The 19,620-nt window shown below is 47.2% G+C and overlaps 1 protein-coding gene across 13 annotated transcripts in view; it reads right to left on the bottom strand.

The window, feature by feature from the left end:
* Positions 1 to 19,620, bottom strand: part of ACOT11 (acyl-CoA thioesterase 11) — a 121,002-nt gene that overhangs the window by 1,353 nt on the left and 100,029 nt on the right. For all 13 annotated transcript variants that reach the window (XM_065553858.1, XM_065553859.1, XM_065553862.1 and 10 more), the window contains 6 exons: positions 16,609 to 16,664; positions 7,770 to 7,836; positions 6,987 to 7,070; positions 6,152 to 6,285; positions 2,724 to 2,855; positions 776 to 902 (listed from right to left, as the gene is read on the bottom strand). In XM_065553858.1, the coding sequence (XP_065409930.1) occupies positions 776 to 902; positions 2,724 to 2,855; positions 6,152 to 6,285; positions 6,987 to 7,070; positions 7,770 to 7,836; positions 16,609 to 16,664 (600 nt within the window). The remainder of the gene's footprint in view (positions 1 to 775; positions 903 to 2,723; positions 2,856 to 6,151; positions 6,286 to 6,986; positions 7,071 to 7,769; positions 7,837 to 16,608; positions 16,665 to 19,620) is intronic.

Genomic DNA, 19,620 nt, shown 5'->3' with positions numbered 1-19,620 from the left:
GAAAAGTTTGGGTTGGACACAGATATGGTGGCCCTGACTGTTCTTATAGCATGGAAAGGGGATGTTTTGAAAAGGTTTTTAGAATTTGAAAGACCTTTCAGTCCAGACTACAATAGTTTAAATGCAGTTCAACTATTAGGTCTCCATTACTCGAACTGTCCATAGCATTAACATTTCCTCTCGTCGAAGTGACTTGAGTTCACACTCAGACCACACTGCTGCATCCACTCGGCAGGGGACAGCCTGGGACATGCAGCCCTTTGGCAAGGGAGGGTTATTGGGACAGGGCTGGGAGTCAGAAAACCTGGGTTCCATTTTCAATTCAATGCTCCCTTGGGCAAGTCATGGAATCATGCCGTGCCTCAGTTTCCCCACCTGTAAAATGGGGATAGCATAACTTATCCACCTAAGCAACATGGACAAATGTGTGCACATAAAGGCGAGGTGTTATGTGAGAGTAGGAACGGAGGTGTTGGGGGGGAGAGGGGGAAGAGAAAGAGGTTTGTTTGTTTTTTTAAAAAGGAGGGGGGTTGGAAATTGAAGGACTCCAGAAATTCTCCCAAATCCCCAACCCAGCACAGACAGGGATGTGCAGCACCAGACTTGCAGGCCCTTCGGTTTTCCCCCTCTGAACTGGGCATTGGGGATCTGAACTAAAGCACTAGTACCAACCACAGGTCAGCACGCGCAAGTTCTTGGTTATGGAATGTGGGTAAAGGCCACGGTGATTGTCGCTGGGGGACACAGCTATCCTCCAGAGAGCTGAAAGCCTCACCTTGGTTAGCTCGGCTGTCTCCTGCCAAATACAGAAGCCGGAACACATCGTCTCCCCTCGGGTGTACTCGGGGTTTGGTGGACGGGTGGGCAGCGTGACCGACCTGAACGCGACGACATATGGGTCACTGAAAGAGAAGGAAATCTGCTTAGGAGCAGTTCACAAGTGGATTGAAAAGGTGAGAAAGGAGCAGGATTTTATGCCAGCTCTCAAGTTAACCCAGCTCAGATCAAGGCCAGGAAATGCAGGTGGCAGAACTGTCCCAACACATGCTCAGTGACAGACTGGAAATCACCTCTGCCTAGGTATTCGTGCATGAAAACACAGCACTATGCGGTCACAGTCCACCTTCTGCTTCTGCATTTCTTCTTGTATTGACCTCAAAATAAGTTACTTAAAATTACAGCCAAGATATCTTGGAGTGATTTTTTTTTTTTTAAATCAAATCAACTGAAAACAGTGCGGAAAGAAGGTATGGGGGAGGGGAAGGCTGGCTACGATCTGGCCTCTATCTACAAATCTCATCACAGTGGCTCCAGTGTCCCCTGTGTTTTTATCATATTGGGTACCGAAAGCAGGTGAGGTATCCCTTTCCCCAGGCACACTAAGGCAAATACATTGCAGTCAGAGTGGGAGCTCCCAATCCACTTAGTGCCAAGGGACTGGAGACTTGGATTTTCAGTAGAGCCTAAGGGAGTCAGGCAACCAGCTCCTACTGAAATTCAGTCTCCCTGAGACTCCTCTGAAATTCCCAGCCGAAGAACTGGGCTAAAAAGAAGGCTGGGGTGAGAATGGTCAGGAACAGCATGTGACAAGTATTCATCTCCTAAACTGCAAGCCGATGCTCACCCTTCTCTAGGAAGGGGTAACTCAAATGAGCTCCCCAAGGCATGATGTCCAGTCCTTGGATCATTCTTGTGGTTCTTCTCAGAACCATCTCCAATACAAAATCCTTCTGGACTCGCAGGCCCCAGAACTGGGCACAGGATTCCAGTAGCAGTCGCACCAGTGCCAAATACAGATGTAATAAAACCTGCCTACTCCCACTTGATAGTCTCTTTTTTAAATAGATCTAAGGACCACACCAGCCCTTCTGGCCACAACATGGCACTGGGGATGCATATTCAGCTGACTGTCCCCCAGGATGCCAATCTTTTTCAGAGTCACTGCTTCCCAGGAGAGAGTCCCCCATTTCTGGAAGTAGGCGGACAGTCTTTGTTCCTAGCTGTACAATCTTACATTTAGCCATACTGAAATCCACACTTGCTTACACCCCGCTTACCAAGCGCTCTAGAGCGCTCTATATCAGTCTAGATCTTACATGCAATGCAAAAAGCTACATACTGAAACACACCCATGTTCTATATACAAGTTACTTTAGATCCCTCTTGCAGCCAAAAAAAAATAATTGTTCAGTGAAAAGGAAGTTGTGTAGCAGTGCCAATTGCTCCTTTGTGCAGCGTTTTCGGATCCACAGAGATGAGGCTATGAATTAACTATTTTCATGGTAACGTATTTTTCACTCGCTGGCTGATAGGATCATTTTCATGGCAAATGTTTACATTCTTCAGCATGTCATAAACCAACCATCTCGCAAGGGCTGTGCATCATTGGACATAAGTATGGGGTTCCAGCAACTGTTCGACACGCTGCACTTGAATACCACAGGCTCTGAAAGACAGCCTGGCACGAGAGGGAATCCCAGACATATTAAAACAGGAGAGAAAGCACCATCTGTGGGGATTTGAGAGAGAGCAGAAATACTAAGCTAATACTAAGCACGGACTTTGTAGCACTGAAAGCAAACACCATGCTAACCAAACACTAGATGTTTCCAGCCCCGTGGGCTAGACGCAGCACTGTTGTCCCTATTCTGTGCACCGGCTGCCAGCGAGCACTGCACAGGGCTAGACCCAACATGCCACTGGAGCCATGCTAATCTACTTACCCTTCATCACAAGGTCTTCTTCTTGATGCCAGGATGACAAAGTCCTGAGGCTTGTTTTCTTGACTAACCGTCTGACTAAGCACATGGTAGATCATGTCGTCTTCGTCAACTTGCTGGACGAGCTCAGCGCTCCTGGAAAGAGGCAGAAGGACATTCCAGAAAGGATTCAGGCTGACTTCCGAAAGATGAGGTCATCTTCCCAGCACCATGACACCAGACACCTTCCCTTCAAAGATGTCCTCCCTCTCTCTCTCTCTCTCTCACACACACACACACACGAGTTTCATCATACATAGGGCCCTACCAAATTCACAGCCATGAAAAAACACAGACTGTGAAATCTGATCTCTCCCGTGAAATCTGGTGCCCAGCCGGGGGCTCCTACCCTGTGCGTGGTCCGGCTGCTAGTCCCAGCCAGGGATGGGGAAGGAGCAGTCTTTGCAGGGGATCCTCTTCCCCTGCAAAGACTGCTCCCAGGGCAGGTCAGACCCACCTCAGGAAACCTCCCCAGTCTGCAGGAAGCTCCATGGCCCCAGCTGTCATCACCCACCCCCATGCGGGGACCCAGTAGCTCCAGCTGTCGTCACCTCTCCGTGCGGGCAGCTGTGGCTCCAGCTGTCAGCCCCCCCACTCAGGCAAGAGACAGCCGGAAAAACAAACAAACAGGCCTATGGTAACCCGCCCCCTATACCCTGTGACCCTCACTTCTGTGTTGCTGCTGGCAGTGGTGTTGGCTTTAGAGCTGGGCACCTGGCCAGCAGCCTTCCTCTCTGGCTGACCAGCTCTGAAGGCAGCGCCCCTGCCAGCAGTAGGGCAGAAGTGAGGGTGGCAATCCCATGACCCCCCTACAATAGCCTTGTGACCCTCCCACTCTGACCACCTTTTGGGTCAGGCCCCCCTGGGATACAATACTGTAATATTTTAGATGTAAACATTTGAAAACCTGAAACGGACTCATTTTAACCCCCCTGACTGTGAAATTGACCAAAACAGGCCATGAGTTTGATAGGGCCCTAACCATACGGTGTTACTCAACAGTAACTCAGACTCCAGACAGAAGCAGTTCAAAGCCAGAGAAATAACGGTCTAACTGGCTTTTGGTTTGGCTAACTTACAATCAGTCAGAGGGATGAAGAAGAAAAGCTTTCTCTGCTGAAGTAGAGCCACCTTCCCAGATATATCCGCTCTCCCACGGACTACGGGCCAGATTTTTAAACACATCTAGGCACCCAAAGATGCAAGTCATGAAAATCCCACCGGGCGCCTACCTGCCTCTTAGAGCCAGATTTCCAATTTGACTACCCTGTAGTAGAGCATTTTCTTAACAAACTTAATTGCTCCAAACAATTCTCTTTTGGACACACCCTGAAATCCTTGCTTAGGCTAAAGATCGGTTGCCCTGAGTTCTTCTGCGTCTGACCCCAAACGTTTCAATTGTATTGTCAAGTAGGTTGCAAATTCTTTTCACGCATTGTGACGTGGCACCTCCTGTGCCTTCTCGGTCTGGTTTTGTTTATTTTAGAAGGATGGGATTGGCCTGAAATTAGAGGTGGTTTCTGAGCCTTTCACTGGGATATTTTGGTTTTGATGGAGGACATGAGGTTCGTGGCTGGGATCAGAGCCACAGAGATCACCGACTCACTGTGTGACCTGGGAAAATCGTTTCACCTTCTTGTAGCTCAGTCAACCCAGGGGTAAAATTGGGTAAGGAAGTCCAGTACACTCTCACTGAAGTGCACACGTACCCCCCCCCCGGAGCCAACCGTCCCTGGGAAAATAAGTTACAGCTCCTTAAACTTCCCAGGCTGCTCCTGTGAGCGGAGAAATCCTGGATTCAGTACAAATGAACAACAGGACAGGCCGCTCACTCGAGGCTGTGGTACAGGAAGAACGAGGGGCCCTGACAGAGGTGTCCTCTGTGACGGATACTCCGAAGACTCCAGTCTCCATTTTAGAAGTGTGTTATGTATCTGAATGGGCTAAGGATTGTATTCTGGCTCCATGGGGGAGTTACAGGGTTTCCTGCAGGAACGAAAACCACTGGAGGATAATTCATGCAAATCCCCATGCAGCTAAGCCTGGAGAAGCCTCATCCCCTGGGGGAAATTGCATAGACTGGTTTGATGTGGCTCATGAGGCCTGGCAAACAAAGAACTGAAAACTGTATCAAGTGACCACTTTGACGTACGGAGAGGGGCCACACGCACGGTTTCCAAGAACTGCAGGACATGAGACAGTGACCCAGACACATAGGCCCTGCCAAGGACCCTGAAGCCTGCCACGGTCTCTATGCTGAAGACGGGTGACTGCCTGCTGAGCGAACACTTGCACGTAAGCTGTTCATTGTTTTTAAAAACATTTTCTCTGTAATACTTTTCTTCTGAATAACTAGTACTTGATTTATGGAGGCTGGCTGGTCGCTGGTTAACCCTGCCATTGCCCCAGAGACAACAGGGCTTGACCTAAAGATAGATCTGCTGAGGGGAATTGCAGTCTACAATCCCCAGCCTGGAGAGAATGGATGGCGGGATGCTGCCCCCAGGAGAGGTGAAATCTCAAAAAGGCCACAAAGGGATCAGAGGTGCAGTTACTTTGGGAACTGTGACACCCTCCTGCAAAGGAGATTTTAAACCAGAGTTCCTTCTGCCTCTGACTGGGTGTCTGTCGATGTGGCAGCTTTAAAATAAAGGCAGGTTGGACAGGCGTATGATCCTGGCACAAGATTCCACCCCCTCTCAGTAAAACCAATTCTAATTACCATCCAAGGCCATGGGAGAGCTAAGAGCATACGCTGGTCATAGTGTATAGTCACAGTCCAGCCACTTCATGGAGTTGGGAAGAGCAGCACAGCTTTATAGCGCGGAACACTGTATAGGAAGTTAGCCCCCTTATATGGGACAGGAACATAGAATGTTAAAGCTACAAGCCAGCTCACTGCTGTGGTTACACACCTCTGCCAGCTGCAATCCTAGGCTAACAAGTCTAGAGGTGTCGTCAGCATGCAGGCAGAACAGTTGACTAGCTCGTACACGTGGCTGGTCTCCAGAAGATAAAAGCTTTGCTACTGTCACCAACGGCTAACGGGGCGTCTTCTTTTGCTCAAGTGGCAGAAACGTGTGCTTCAGGAGATAAAGGTCACGGATTCTATTCCACCGTACGACACATGAGCAGTGTGGCAGCCAGCTCCGATGTCGGTACATATCCAGCCACAGACTGCATAGACTGTACACTCCTGCTTTTGGAGTGGGGTGGATGATGGAGGGGAAAAAGCACTTTACACGGCTTGAATGAAGAACCTTTTTGGATTGGGAAGTTGCTTTGAGGGAGGAAAGCCAAAGAAAAGAAATTGGGGACCTTCCCCCCCCCCCCATCCCCAATAAAACAGGGACCATCAATCCTAACATTTTAGCTGTCCTCCAAGTACTCACGCATAATGTCTATCCCATTCGTGCCTCTGTCTTAAGTCTGACAGAAGGAAGAAGGCCTGTGTTGCATCAATGCAGAGGCTCATCTCTATTCGGAAGGAGAGGTACTTGTCTTCCTCCAGCGTGTACATCCTGACCTTTGAGAGGGAGACAGACAGAACAGGTGAGAGGCACAGCCTGCTGTCTTCATTAAAATGACATTTGATTTTCCCCAATAAGATTCATTCATATTTTTACCTTATTATAATATAACCAACTCTCTCACACACACACACACACACACACACACACTTTTCATTACATTAGCATGAAGAATCACATATACCTGGTGGTACATGAGGCCTCTGTTTTATGAGCTGGGTCTGGCGACACCATTAAACCCCACGAGTAAATCCCAAAACAGTTGTCCAAGAGAAAGTTACCAGATAGCTAGCATGGGTGTTGAATGGAAATGGGTGAAACTGGAGACCACTCTGGTTGGTGGGTTCAGTGGGATTTTACTAAAGCACAGGTACCTACAGCAGGTAGTACGGCATCACTGGACGCCATATATTTTACATGTACATAAGTGTGTGTATGCAGTGTACATTTGGACGTATATAGAATGTTGATCGTATAGACACACAGTCATTGAATACATGTAGTACAATCCCATTTATTCAAAGTGTTTTGGGGACATCAAACACTTTTGGATACACTCTGATTCAAATAACTGGGGGTGGGAAAGGACTGAAGCATGTCCTCTGATCTTAACACGAGTTGTTTCCACTAAAACTGTAGGCAGTCCAGGAGACTAAAGAAGGCAGTGTTGACTTGGGGGTGCGGCAGGGCTAAGTACCTTGTCTATTTCTGTGGCGAGTACCCAATTGGTTTTCGCTACAAGAGTCTTCAGTGCAGAAACATTGTTGTAGCTCAGATAAACCTACATCAAAAACATCATAAGAAAATACTCGGTTAGGTTTTCCTGTATCTAAACTCATGGGATACTATAGCAAAGCTTGCAGCTGCTCAGATACTGAATTAATCAGAGTAAATCAGGGGCTAAGAAGGAATTTATTCTTCCAGTTAAGATCTCTCTACTGCATGCTGTTTTAGGTAAGGTTTCATCCTTCTTGTTTCCATAGACCAGGGCCGGCTTTTGGCCAATTCCACCAATTCCCCCGAATCTGGCCCCGTGCCTAAGAGGGCCCCGCGCCCAGTGGCAGGGCCACCCAGAGTGGGGGGCAAGTGGCAGAGAATCCCTTCCCTGGCTAGAGGCACCTTTTTAATTTTTACTCACCTGGCGGCGCTCTGGGTCTTTGGCGGCAGGTCCTTCAGTGCCGCCGAAGACCTGGAGCGAGTGAAGGACCTGCTGCCAAAGACTAGGAGCGCCGCCCAGTGAGTACAAACCCCACGTGTTTTTTTTACGTGTTTGTTTTTTTAGTCATCCCTGTCGGGGCCCCGTTGAAACTGTTGGAATCGGGCCCCGCACTTCCTAAAGCCGGCCCTGCCATAGACCATATTGATTCATGTATAAATATCTAGCTGCTACTTAGTACCGGCTCCTGGGCCTTCCTACAACCCATGGGGCTTAGGTGCCAGGGGAGGCTCTGGCCAGTACCTATGCAGACAGTTATTTTACCTTGTTACTTTGGTCCCAGGGCACCGACAATGGCACTTTTGTCTGTTCACAGGAAATGATGTATTTTCTAGGGAAAACAAAGAGAATTGCTTTAGTTACAGCAGTACTGATCTTCAGCACGTGGCAGGGAAAAGGACATCTCAAACGCATGCTGGTGAAAGAGAGAGACAGTAAAGTTAGCAGCAGTGTTTTTGACTTCAACATCTTCTCCAGCAATGATCTACAAAAGGAGTGGAGGAAAACACAGTCATCTTATGAATATCTTGGGACCAGGATCCCGGTGGATTGAAACAGCCATTTCTTCTTGGCTCAAATTGAGGGAGCTCGGAGCAACAAAAGCCTCAGAAATCCTGCACATCATTTGCAGGCGGAAGGGAGAGGAATCAGATTTTGGCCCAGGGTGAAAAGAACCTTTAAGGATTACTTCTAACAAAGGCCAGGCAGTGATCTGGATGGGGCAAGACTAAGGCCTGGTCTACACTAACACTTCTGTTAGTCAGGGATGGGGCTGGATTTGAACAGGAAGTGCTCCTATCTGGCCTTTCTGGTCAGGCAGGCCAATCTCTGCGGGTGGTCAGGGAGTGGCATAGGCAAGCTGTAAATGCACGGCTTCCACCCGGGCACCCCCCCACGGCAGCCCTTGGCCTCATTTCCCCTTGATTTCTCAAATAACCCACGGACTCTGAAGGCTCTACTGAGTTTAATTTATTACCAACAGTCCCACTACCATGAACCAGAATCCCCTCAGCACAGTGCAAACAAACAGTCCAAATCCAGCATCTCTCCCCGACCCCCAGGAACAGCTCTGGCGTTTCTCACCCCACCCCTCTAGCTGGGGTGTTTCTCTGCCCGGTTTCCTTCCCAGCTACAGTTCCAACTCTTGCCCGGACACATCAGCAGGCTCACGTCTCCATCATACCCCAGACTTTGGCCCTCTCTGGCCAGCAGGCATCTCCCTGGGCTGCTCTCAGCCTTCAGCACTCTCTGGCCTGGGGACATTTGTAGAAGACCCTCTGGCCGCCCTCCTCTTTCACCAGCCTGATCTAGTGCCGCTGCTCAACCAGGGAACTCTTACCACACTGTCCTCCAGGGGAATCCCCTCCCTGCAGCTCTTAGCCCAGCTCTGCCTGTGAGCTTGCTTTACTGTGGACTCACCCCTATCCTTAACTCTGGGTTCTGAACTCCCCTCTCAGTTATAACTCCCCCGGGCACCCCACCCTCCTCCTTACACCAAGCCAGGGCACACTTGGGCGGGAACAGGAGAGCTGAGCCTACTTTCATTTAATAGGCCAGCTACCCTGTTACACAAGCAGACCGGACCCCAAACTAGGAGCCAGGAGATCTGGGTTCTGTTCCCAGCTCTTCCTCTAACTTACTGGATAACCTCTTTAGCAAGTCCCAGAGAGCCTCTCGTGGAAATAGTTCTGGGTGCCCACAATCCAGGACCTGGTTTTCAGAAGTGCTGAACACCCACCAACTCCAAATCAAATCAATGGGAACCACATCTGCCCAGGTCCTAGGGTCTAAAGCAAGGTGCCCAAAACAGGTGTAGAACTGATGAATGAAATTGTTTTTAATTGTTCACTTTATTAATGTAACTTCATAAGTAAAGTTTTATGAATGAAACAATATTCATTCATAAAACCGGTTACCCCAATAACTGGCTAATTAACAATTAAGATGCTTGTTAAGAGCCATAGCTGTTCAGTCAGCTGCCTTTGTAAGTTTCACTATCAATCCCATTCCTGCTTAAATCACTAAGGCTGGGTCTACACTACCCGCCTGAATCGGCGGGTAGAAATCAACCTCTCGGGGATCGATATATCGCGTCCCATCGGGACGCGACAATCAATCCCCGAATCGACGCTCTTACTCCACCAGCGGAGGTGGGAGTAAGCGCCGTCGACGGGAAGCCGCAGAGGTTGATTTTGCCGCCGTCCCTACAGCGGGGTAAGTTGGCTGCGATACATCGAATTCAGCTACGCTATTCGCGTAGCTGAATTTCCGTATCTTAAAATCGACCCCTCCCTGTAGGGTAGATGTAGCCTAAGACTTGCACTGTTTCAGTATTGTAACATCTGTTCACCATTTATTACACTTGCCTACAGTGTAACTTCTGTTCACTGTTTGCCATCCATTATACTTGTCTATATTGTAACTTCTGTTCACTGTTTGCCATATTGTAATTCAAACCCCATTTTAAAACGCTTACTCCATTTTGTAAGGGCTTGCCGCAACCTTCATTTTTGCAAACCCTGCTGTAATCTTATTAGTTTAGTTTAGATGTGTGAATGAGGTATGTATGGATGATGGAATCAACCTCCAGCCCCAGCCTGTCCTGATTAAATAGAGTTCAAACACCAACGGCTGAAGATGCAGACAAGAGCCCTAACAAAGTAAGAAGAATCCACCCTAAAAGAAAAGGTACAATAGAAGGAAGATCAAAGCCCGGTCCGAGGCTGAAAGTCATGTCTGCAATTGACGAGTGATCAATCACCAAACCTGGAGGCAGCGTGACACAGCAAGACCTATAGACTCTGGATTCAAACTAAAGCCTACAAAAAGGATGGGTGAGATGGAAAACTTTGGAGGAGGGTAACATTCTGCTGCCAACATGGAAGGGCATCGGTGCATGCCCAACAGAGACCCAGCTCGTCCTTGTGCCCGGGCTTTCCTGGCCAGTTAGCCGCCACGAGCTACGAACCCAAGCTGCAAACTCAAACCACAGACTCAAGCAGGACTGGTAACTATGCAGCAGCTGCAGAACATCTGATGTGTGTGTGTGTGTGTAGATATATATATATATATGTATTAGGTATGATGTGTGTGTATAAGGATTAAGATATTAGTTATTGGTCATAAATCAAATCATCATAATAAATGTGGCATCTTTATCTTGTCCCCTTTAATAAGATCCTGCTAGTTTTTATTGGTATAACACAGGCTGCTTCTGAAATCTGGCCCTTAGCTTCTCCATTCCAGTTTCCCAGTCTGTTAAATGGGGATGGTACTTATCCACCTTTACAAAGTGCTTTGAGAGCCACAGCTGACGTGTTACTGAAGAGTTCGTCATTCGGTTTGTAACAAAATCTGAAGTCGGGCAAGTCTCTGTTTGGAGGCGCACAGCAGCCCAAGCTTGGATTAGAAGAGTTTGGGTTTTATCACCGGAGCAAACACTATATTTGAACTATGCACAACAGCAAGTCACATTTGCAGGATGCTGTTTATTTAGGGTCATTTGATGGAAGCCTTTACTGTAACCGAAAGGATCCGAATTTATCCCGGGACTGGTGTAATGAGTGAACAGCTGAAGCTAGACTCAGACAGATACTGCACTTCTCAGGGACCATGCCTTTGTTCTCATATTGGCCTTGGACTCAAGGGAAAGTTATGAAACTCTTGGAAGCAGGAAGGCAGATGCCGCAAGACATTCCAGGAAGAAAATATTTTCACTGCTTAATTGCCACACTTCACTACAATCTTATTCTCGGGGACTGAGATACTGGGGTATAATTTGTCTGATAACACCAGATCTGTAATCAGAGACATGATATAACCAAGGTGAAGAGTTGAAAAGTAACACAATAAAGCAGCTGTCTCTTTTGCAAGGCTTCATTGCAACCACATGACGAGAGAGGACTCCAGGAATAGTGATTCACAATGGGTGGAGAAGACAGGACTCCAATTGCACATGCAGATAAAACAAGTGGAGAGATTGGCGGGGGGTTGGGGGAGAAATAGTGTTCGTAACAGATGTAAAACTAACCAGAGACCAGCTTCCCATTTTTCTACAGATCAGGGGCAGCAGTAAGATACCTGTTAGGGTGAGGACAACTCCAGTCCAGGGAAGAGCCATTAAAGATCTAGAAAACACGACCTATGAGGGAAGATTGAAAAAAACTGGGTTTGTTTAGTCTGGAGAAGAGAAGACTGAGGGGGATCATGATAACAGTTTTCAAATACATAAAAGGTTGTTACAAGGAGGAGGGAGAAAAATCGTTCTCCTTAACCTCTCAGGATAAGACAGCCAGGGCATTTTAGGTTGGACATTAGGAAAAACTTCCTAACTGTCAGGGTGGTTAAGCACTGGAATAAATTGCCTAAAGAGGTTGTGGAATCTCCGACATTGGAGATTTTTAAGAACAGGTTAGACAGACATCTGTCAGGGATGGTCTAGATAATACTTAGTCCTGCCATGAGTGCGGGGGACTGGACTAGATGACCTCTCAAGGTTCCTTCCAGTCCTACAATTCTAGGATTCTCCAAAACCCAGTCAATTACTGGTCTTGGATGCAACTAGGGCTTTATATCGAGGTTCTGCAGATACTCCATTAAGCCAAAAATAGCAGCTTCCAGGGGAAAAAACTGACTATCCAATAAGTTACTTTTTCACTGCTTGAGGGGACGGCATAAGAGATGTGTGCACTCTTGTAATAAATAAGAATAATAATATTTAGCACTTTTTACCCATAGTTCTAAAAGAGTTTTACAGAAGCAGGCGAGTATCATTATCCCTGTTTTACTGAAAGGGAAACTGAGGCACAGAAATTCAATGATTTGTCCAACTCTCACAGCAGAGCCAGGAACAAGGACAGCAAGAAAACAAGGAGCAATACACAAATGGAACACGATAGATGTACCAACTCTCAGGCTCAAGTTGTTTATTCATTCCATATCTTATCCACTAAACCAGGGGTGGGCAAACTTTTTGGTCCTAGGGCCACATCGGGTACAGAAATTGTATGGAGGGCCAGGTAGGGAAGGCTATGCCTCCCCAAACAGTGAGGAGTGGCCTGGCCCCCGCCCCCTATCCAGCTCCCCAGAACCCCCACCCAACCCCCCATGCTCCCCACCTCTGACTGCCCGCCCCAGGACTCCCGCATCCTATCCAAACACCCCTGCTCCCCACCCCCTGACTGCCCCCCAGGACCCCCCCACCCCCATTCATCTCTCCCTGCCCCACATTACCTGTGGGGTAGGGGAAAGAGGGGCTCAGTCCTTTCCCTGTGCATTTCCCCTGCTCGTTTGGCTGCTCTCCCTGGCAGTCGGGCAGGGCTCGCTCCCTGTCTGGGCTTGGCTGCTGGGGACAGGGGCCAAGCATGCTGGGGGTGGAGGGGGACCCTGGCTTGCTCTGCCCCTGTCCCCGGCAGCAGGGCCCAGGCCCCTTGACCACCCCCTGCAGCTGGAACTCCCCCTGACCGCACTGCCTTGGAGCACCAGGTCTGGCAGCGCTATAGCCGGGCCGCCTGGCCGGGGCTGCAGCCACGCTGCCCAGGCACTAGGGGAACTGTGACTGCGAGGGAGGGGCCAGGGGCTAGCCTCCGCCCCATGCGGCCGGGGAGTTGGGCTGGCTCCTCCGCAAGCCTGTCCTGACCCAGCTCTCTGGCAGGAGCTCGGGGGCCAGAGAGAAGGGTCCTGTGGGCTAGATGTGGTCCGCAGGCTGTATTTTGCCCCCCTCTGCACTAAACCATACTGCTTCTCTTGTGCTCCGAGAGCACCAAATATTCAAGATCTCTAATCCTGGCTCTCGACAAATGCTTGGAAGTCTTGGGCAAATCACTTCGCTCTGACTCAGTTTCCCCAAGAATAGAGTGAGGTTAATAAATTCTTCCTTTCGTGCCTCACAGGAGGGAGATAAAACTGAACGATTACAAAGCACCTCTAAGATGCGTAACACTAGAAGAGGGCTAATCATTATGATTATTACAGATTGATCTTGTCTAGTTATGTATTTTGTGTTCTCTGTCTATGCAGATATTATAGTGCATTAATCACCAAGGTATCTGGATATTAGAGTGTGTTTTGACAATAACAGATGTATAACATAAGCATAGCCCTGTGATGCTTTGTTTTATACACAGTTTCTACTTCTGAATTTAGACAGTTTTTCTTGTGCTGTCCCTACCATCTTCTCTCTCTCCAGCTCCCCTACATATGTCTGTCTTCCTAACGTTCCATGATTTGGCACTACACCACTTAGCCCTCAAGTACCTTTTCACAGAATCATAGAAATGTAGGAATGGGACCTTGAGAGGTCATCTGGTCCAGACCCCTGTTCTGAAGCAGGACCAAGTTCATCTAGACCAACCTTGACAAGTGTTTGTCCAATTTGTGCTTAAAAACCTCCAATGAATGACATGGATTCCACAGTCTCCCTTGGAAGCCCGCCTATTCCAGTGCTCAACTATCCGAATAGTTAAGTTTTCTCCTAATATCCTAAATAGTTTTTCCTAAATCTTCCTTGCTGCAGATTAAGCCCATTACTACTTGTCCTGCTTTCAGTGAACATGGAAAACAATGGATCATCATCATCATCATCTTTATAACAGCCCTTAACATATTTGAAGATTGTTATTGGGTCCCCACTCAGACTTCTTTTCTCGAGACTAAACACACCTGTCTTTAACCTTTCCTCATACATCAGGCTTTCTATACATTTTATCATTTTTGTTGCTCTCCTCTGGACTCTCATATTTTTCCTAAAGTGTGGCACCCAGAACTGGACACAGTACTCCAGCTGAGGCCTCACCAGTGTAGAATAGAGTGGGACAAATTACCTCCTGTGTCCTACCTACAATGCCTGTTAATACACGGCAGACTGATGCCTCTTTAGCAACTGCATCACACTGTTGATCATACTCCATTTGTGATCCACTAGAACCCCCAGGTCCTCTTCAGCAGTACTATCACCTAGCCAGTTATACCCCAGTGTGAAGTGCATTTGATTTTTCCTTCCTACGTAAAGTACTTTGCACTTGTCTTTATTGAATTTCGTCTTTTGATTTCAGACCAATTCTCTAATTTGTCAAAGTCATTTTGCATTCTAATCCTGTTCTCCAAAGTACTTGCAACCCCCTCCCAGCTTGGTTCCACCATAAGCACACTTTTCACTCCATTATCCAACTCATTCATGAAAATATTGACTAGTACCAGACACAGGACAGACCTCTAGAGGACCCCTCACAAATATCTCCAGTTTGACAGCAACCTTCTGACAATTACTCAGAGTATAATCATTCAGCCAGTTGTACACCCGTCCTAGCCATTTCATCTGGAATGCATCTCCTTAGTTTACTTATGAAAATGTCATGTGGCAATGACATTTTCCTTACTTAAAAAAAATATATCTCTCAAGGTAGATCATGTCTACTGCTTCCCCCCATTCAGCTGGCCAATAACCCTGTCAAAGATGGAAATCAGGTTGGTTTGGCATGATTTGTTACTCGGGCTTGACAAATCCATGGTGTCTATTTCTTATAGCCCTATAATCCTCTAGGTGCTTACAAAGAGATTGTTTAATAATTTGTTCCATATCTTTCCAGGTATTGAAGTTAGGCTGACTGGTCTATAATTCCCTGGGTCCTTTGTGTTCCCCTTTTTAAAAGATAAGTACTATGTTTATCCTTCTCCAGTCCTTTAGGGCCTCACATCCTCCATGAGGTCTATTAGCCAATTGTCTTCAAGGTCTGAGATTGTATCAGCTTGTTCCTTAAATATCCTAGGGTACATTTCATCAGGACCTGCCAGCTTGAATGCATCCAATTTATCTACACCTGTTTTCTCTCTATTTTACCTTGCGTTCCTTTCTCTTTGTTGCTAATATTGTGTTAAGTATCTGGTCACAATTTACATTCTTAGCGAAGACGAAGTAGGCATTAAACACTTCATCCTTCTTGATGTCCATTATTAGCTCTTCTTCCCTGTTAACTAGGGGCCTACACTTGCCTTCATCTTTCTCTTCTTCCTAATGGATTTATAAGCCCATTTCTGATTGCCTTTTATGTCACTTGCTAGCCGAAACTCATTTGTGCCTCAGACTTTCCGATTGTCCCTCCATGCTGGTGTGAGTCTGGTGTACTCCTCCTTAGCAGCTTGTCCACGTCTGCACTTTTTGATAGATTCCTTTTGGATTTTCAGATCCTTAAAGAGTTCCTGATGGGCCATACTGACCTCTTACTGTTCTTCCTATCTTTCCTTCACATTGGGAGAGTTGGGTTGCACCTTACTACTGTCTCTTTGAGCAACTGCCACCTCTCCTGAGCTCCTTTGAGTGTCTTTCTGCTTCAAGCTGAGCTCAGCACCGAATAGGTTGGACTAGAAAGGCAACTGGGAGTCTGGCCTGAATTCAAATCCTGTTTCCAACACTGACACGCTGTGAACTCTGGTCTCAGTTTCCCAAACTGAACTCCTGGAGCGCTGGAAGGTTAAGTTCCTCCAGTCTTTGAGAAATCCTCACATGGAAGGTGCTATGTAAGTGCCAAATATTATCACAGCCATGGCGTGTAACCCCTCCCCCACACATAGGCGCTGACTTCCTGCGTTTCCAGGGGTGCTCCATCCGCGCTCTGCCCCAGCCCCTGCCCCCACTCCACCCCTTCCCCCAAGGCCCCAACCCCGTCCCTTCCCGGGCCCGCTCCTCCCCCTCCCCGCACCTTCCGCATGCCTCTAAACAGCTGACTGTGCTGGGAGGAAGGGGGAGGAGCTGATCAGTGGGGCCTGATGGTGGGTGGGAGGTGCTGGGGGGAGGGGAATGAGCTGATCCGCAAGGCTGCCGGTGGGTGCTGAGCACCCACTATTTTTTTTTCTCCCCATGGGTGCTCCAGCCCCGGAGCACCCATGAGTCGGCGCCTAAGCCTCCCCCACCACACCCACCCACACCTTCCATGGTACAGAAAGCCATGGGTTACCTCCAATTATCCCAGCCTTTACTGAGTTACCTGCATGTGATCATTCAGAGCAGAACGTGGACTGGAATAAAAACCACACTGTTCTATTTAAAACGCTATAGCCCCCCGGTTATTTTTTCCTTCTTAGTTTGAGGCTGATCCTTTTCACTCACCTGTCCAATCTAATTTTTTTTCGAGCACTGGCTTCTCTGTACCGTCTCTCTCCATCCTGTGAAATAGAAACATGTTTGTGAGGTTAAAGTTTTGGAAAAATAATACAATTTATTAACCGGGAAAAAAAGGTTTTTCCAACATTAAGAAAGCATATGCACGAACCAATCCCACAGCCTCTGCTGGTCTCGGTAACAGCCATGACTGGGGAAATGCATGGGATGTGAATGGAAACACGACACGGATCTTGTCCATGCTCCGGCTGTTAGGTTGGTTCTTGGTTAGCTCTAACCAGGGCTATTGTTTGCACACACTATGGTTAACACATGGCAGGCAACCCTAGCAGTTATCAGTGTGTTGCCCCCACCAGCAGCCTACGCTAGGACAGTCTTCCTGGCAGCAAGTCAGCAGCACTGGGTTTGTTGTTGTTTTTGGAGTATGGACAGAGCCTCCCAACTGTGCCTGTGCACCCAGGCTGGCTAATTCTCCCACCAAGCATTCCTCTCAGCAAGCCATCCCAGCATGCATTGCCTCACATGCTGCTGGTGCTACTCTGTGTAGGTACCTGGCCTCTGGGAATTCTACCCCCGAGGAGTCAGAATAGGGGAGTTGATCAGGTTTTTCCCAGAATGTACCAACGCAACAGAGCTATGCAATGTGGTAGAAGTGGATGGCTAACAGCCAATGCATTTGTGCTGTGTGGGAGAGCAGGGTGGGGAGGGGTGTGGAGAACCTGCTGTGCAGACAACTCAGTTGTGTTTGTTGTAGCCAGGACACACGTGAGTCCCAAACTGGTTACAAAGTTTGGTTGTACTTGTAGACGGGGCCACTGGCTGAAGGCAAGTTAGCATTGTACAGCTATTTGACTTAGTATAGAAGATACCGGTTAAATGCTTGTGTTGCATTAACTTCCAGGCTCCCTTGCCACACGCTGCTAGGCAATGCTGCTGCTTGCCAGTTACTATACGGGCTGTGAATTTCCTCTGATTTTCCAAATGGGCTGATATAGCACCACTTGATTTACAGCAAATATTTCCGTTTTACTGCCATTTGCATTAACATTCAAGTCACTGATTCACAAGAACTTTTTAAACACGAGTCAGCCTCCTTCGGATTCCATGATTTGTTTAAATCCACCACTATTACGGGGAAATTCATTACAGTTGTCTCAGCCTTGCGCGGTATCTGAGATCTGCTGCTCCAGAGCCAGCCAACCACTGGGGATTTCCCTACACCCCTCACTTGAACTTCAGTTAAAGCCCTCACCCCCTTCAATGGAACTTCTCATGCTCTGGCTTTAAGCAATAAGTGCTCAGCACGGCCCCAATCCTGGAAGCAACTTGTGTCCTGAGGTACATTCAGCTGTTAGCAAAGCACTGGAAATATATACCAGCCCTCATATGATCATAGAGAGACACTTTGATTTAGTTTATCAGTTTGAATCACTGAAGTCCTCAAGGAACATGGGATGCACTCATGCGCTTCTAAAACACTTCAAAACATTCTCATTCTCTCTTTAGAAGGGAAAAGATCAGTTTTTCCTCTTTATTTGAAAACCCTAATTTCTCTTCCTTCCTTCCCTGCTTGCTTCGTTCTGATGGAGCTCAATACTTCATGGTTCTAATTTGTTTACATTGTTTTTTGTACCAGGCATTGCCAAGCCCATGAATATCAGCATAACATTGGCTTTTTTAATGAATATTCTCTCTGTGTTTTCCGCAGGAACTGAAATTAGAGAAGGGGGTTGGATTTATGGGGGGAGAGCAAAGACAAACGACTAAATTGGCAACACTGAGAAACCTCTCTGTACCCTAGGGTAAATCCTAGCAGGAGGGGCAGCAAAGACATTCTCTCCTAAATAATCTGTGGCTGAATGGACTGACTCCAGGCATCATTTATTTTACATACATTGGCTGCATAGGATTCAGGACCTTCCACCCCGACCCTTGGATTAAAGGAGAATTTCGGTTATATGTAATAGCACAAGGGCTTATAGCCTCATAAGCCAAAGAAGATGGACAGCTAGAGGGGTGCCGTGGTCCTGCGCACTTGAGCAGGTCTGACATTCATAGAATATCAGGATTGGAAGGGACCTCAGGAGGTCATATAGACCAATCCCCAGACAGATTTTTGCCCCAGGTCCCTAAATGGGCCCCTCAAGGATTGAACTCACAACCCTGGGTTTAGCAGGCCAATGCTCAAACCACTGAACTATCCCTCCCCATCAGTCACACATTCAGGGTTAAAAATAGGAAGAGATAAATAGGGGGAAAAAAAGGGTTTTTTAAAAATAGGAAATGATTTACTCCTAAAAATGAGGAATAATTTACCTTAAAAACACTTTCCTGGCTTTCGATGTTTAAATCTGGAACTTTTTTACAGCTTACATATACCAAGTGCCGTCTGTCTTATTAGAACTAACTGAAGGCAGAGAGGTTAGAAGTCTTCAGCCCTGATCCTCAACCTTAGGGTCAGATTTTTTAAAGTATTTGATTTCAATGGGAGTTAGGTGCGTAGATGCGATTAAAAATCCCATTAGATGCTTATCTACACCTCTAGGTGCCTACATATCTTTTAAAAACATGTCTAGAGCACTGTGTGGATACAAAATTTGTATCCTCATCTGATCTGCGATTCGAAATACACGGTCCACGGATATCTGCATCCACGGGTGCGGATATCCGCAGATTTGCAGGGCTCTAAATATGGTCCCATTGCTCATTGAAATCAATGGGAGCTTTACCATTGACTTCAGTGGATGCTCGTACTAGCCCTCCTTTTGTGATATGCCCTCCAGCATACGGCTACGCAAGTAAAATATGCTTTAGAAGCTAAACAGTTTAAGATTCGCATTCTTTCCAATACATTGCAAGAAAGAGGAGTTCAAAATAGTAAGCAATACTCTGTTAAGTCTTGCCTGGTTAATACATTTCAGTCTCTACATAGGACATTTTTTATTATTATTAATAATATGAAATAATCAATGTAAATTCACTCTCTATTGAGCAATTTGA

The sequence above is a fragment of the Chrysemys picta genome, chromosome 8, assembly GCF_011386835.1.
Source record: "Chrysemys picta bellii isolate R12L10 chromosome 8, ASM1138683v2, whole genome shotgun sequence".
Taxonomy (NCBI): Eukaryota; Metazoa; Chordata; order Testudines; family Emydidae; genus Chrysemys; species Chrysemys picta.
Note: the sequence above shows the minus strand (reverse complement) of the source record. Positions and strands in the feature narration are given on the sequence as shown.